Source organism: Macadamia integrifolia, chromosome 4 (genome assembly GCF_013358625.1).
Source record: "Macadamia integrifolia cultivar HAES 741 chromosome 4, SCU_Mint_v3, whole genome shotgun sequence".
Lineage (NCBI taxonomy): Eukaryota > Viridiplantae > Streptophyta > Magnoliopsida > Proteales > Proteaceae > Macadamia > Macadamia integrifolia.
In genome coordinates this window covers 3,789,346-3,791,086 of record NC_056560.1, presented here as the reverse complement: position 1 = coordinate 3,791,086, position 1,741 = coordinate 3,789,346, and the positions used below count along the sequence as shown (strand labels likewise).

Sequence of the window (1,741 nt, the reverse complement as noted above, 5' to 3'; positions counted from 1 at the left end):
CGATTTTGACGGTTTAAATAGTTCAATTTCATGGTTTCAATTCGGTTTGAAACCACGAGTTAAACAGCTCGGTTTGGTTTCAACCCGTTTAACTAATCGGTTTGAAACTTGAAACCATAACCGAATTATTTACTAAACGGTTTTACAATTTCGGTATAAATGACTCTGTTCGATTTCGATAAACGGTTTCGGTTTAAAATTCATATCCTTAGTTTTGACATACGAAATGTCTAAAACATAAGTCTAAAGGTTGGACCAAGTTTCTTTACCCCATAGGTGTCGAGAAAATCTCCACATTTCATTCCATTGGTACCATTCGAATACATTGAGAAGTGTTACTTTCCATTTCGCAATAGGGGCTAGATTCTCACTGGCAAGGTAAACAACTCGTAATTGAGAATAGAGTCGCTCAAAGTCGATATTGATCCTATATTGATCTATATCGCAGTTACTTTAGCTAACGTATTGTCAAAGGAGCAAACTTTCAATCTAAACTTTAGTGGCTTTGAGTTGATCTAGATCGTGCTTGATCAGACAAAAAAACCCATGGTTTAACTTTGAAAACCACTTTTTGGACCATTTCACCTTTGTCCTTGCTAATCCACTAATGCGGTGGTATCATAATAGCGGCCAAAAATTGGGATCAGTGAGGTGGATGCCAATCTGACCTGATTCTTCAAATCATACTCATATGTGACCCAAGAGTCCTGTCACACGATCACATCACCATTGAATAAGAGATTTATCTACCAGAAAGAAGAGATTCCTCTACTCATGTGGGCTTAACTAATACCGATTGATCCATTGGGCCCAAACAATAATAGACCCACTCTAATTAGGAAACTTCTAGTTCTTTCTATTATGAGAGTGGAATAGGATTTTAGGGATTCTATTATAAATAAAATACTAACGGTCCCTGCAACCATTACTTAATGTCTTATTGATTTTGAGAGCACGACTTTCTCACAAAAACAAATGCACAGAAAGAGAAAAAACCTATAGTAAGAGACTACAGAAGATTTCAGTAGAAGGACTCCACTTGCGTAATTCGTCATTGTCATCTTCATTGGAGTAATATTTAACCACATGGGACAAAGGTTCATGATCTATGCTCATGAGGCTTCTAAAATTACACAGATACTTCTCTATTCCCATTTATGGTTCATGTCATAGATGTTCCATCTAAAAATATCATACCATTATTAGCTCATTTCATATTAATGACAGAATCAAGTGGCATTTTTATTTTCCGGAAGCGTAACAAAAAGCAATGGAGACCTCCCAAAATCCAAAATCCAAAATAATTTCATGGTAATGTCTGAAACACAAAATCCTTTAACTCACTAGCCTTGCCAACCACCACTAAATTATCTGGTTTCCTGAAGAGAAAAGTTTTTAAACATAAAATTGATCGTGATTTAGTACTACAACTTCATGGCATCACGCTCCTGCTCACACCAGGAAGAAGAGCCCAGATGGGAACACTGAGATGAAGACAGCCAAAGCATTGGTGAGAGCAGTAGGACCTGCAGCTAAGAGTCCATGCTTAAATCCATTGGATGTGGAGTTAGCGCTTGAGGTTGGAGTCGCAGTTGTTGAATTGGAAGTTGCTGCAACACATGAGAGTATCATCTTAAAACCAAAATGAAACCCACCACGTGAAACTGTGAAAGTGAAGGGTACTGAATGAATGAAGCTAAGCTAACAGAAACAAAACAAAATGGTTGGGGGGGGGGGGGGG

At 37.9% G+C, this 1,741-nt stretch overlaps 1 protein-coding gene across 1 annotated transcript in view; it reads right to left on the bottom strand.

Annotated features, from left to right (window-relative positions):
* Positions 1-1,284: 1,284 nt before the first annotated feature.
* Positions 1,285-1,741, bottom strand: part of LOC122075288 (non-specific lipid transfer protein GPI-anchored 1-like) — a 44,862-nt gene continuing 44,405 nt past the window's right edge. Inside the window, exon 3 of the mRNA XM_042640260.1 lies at positions 1,285-1,610. Within this exon, the coding sequence (XP_042496194.1) occupies positions 1,453-1,610 (158 nt within the window). The 3' untranslated portion in view covers positions 1,285-1,452. The remainder of the gene's footprint in view (positions 1,611-1,741) is intronic.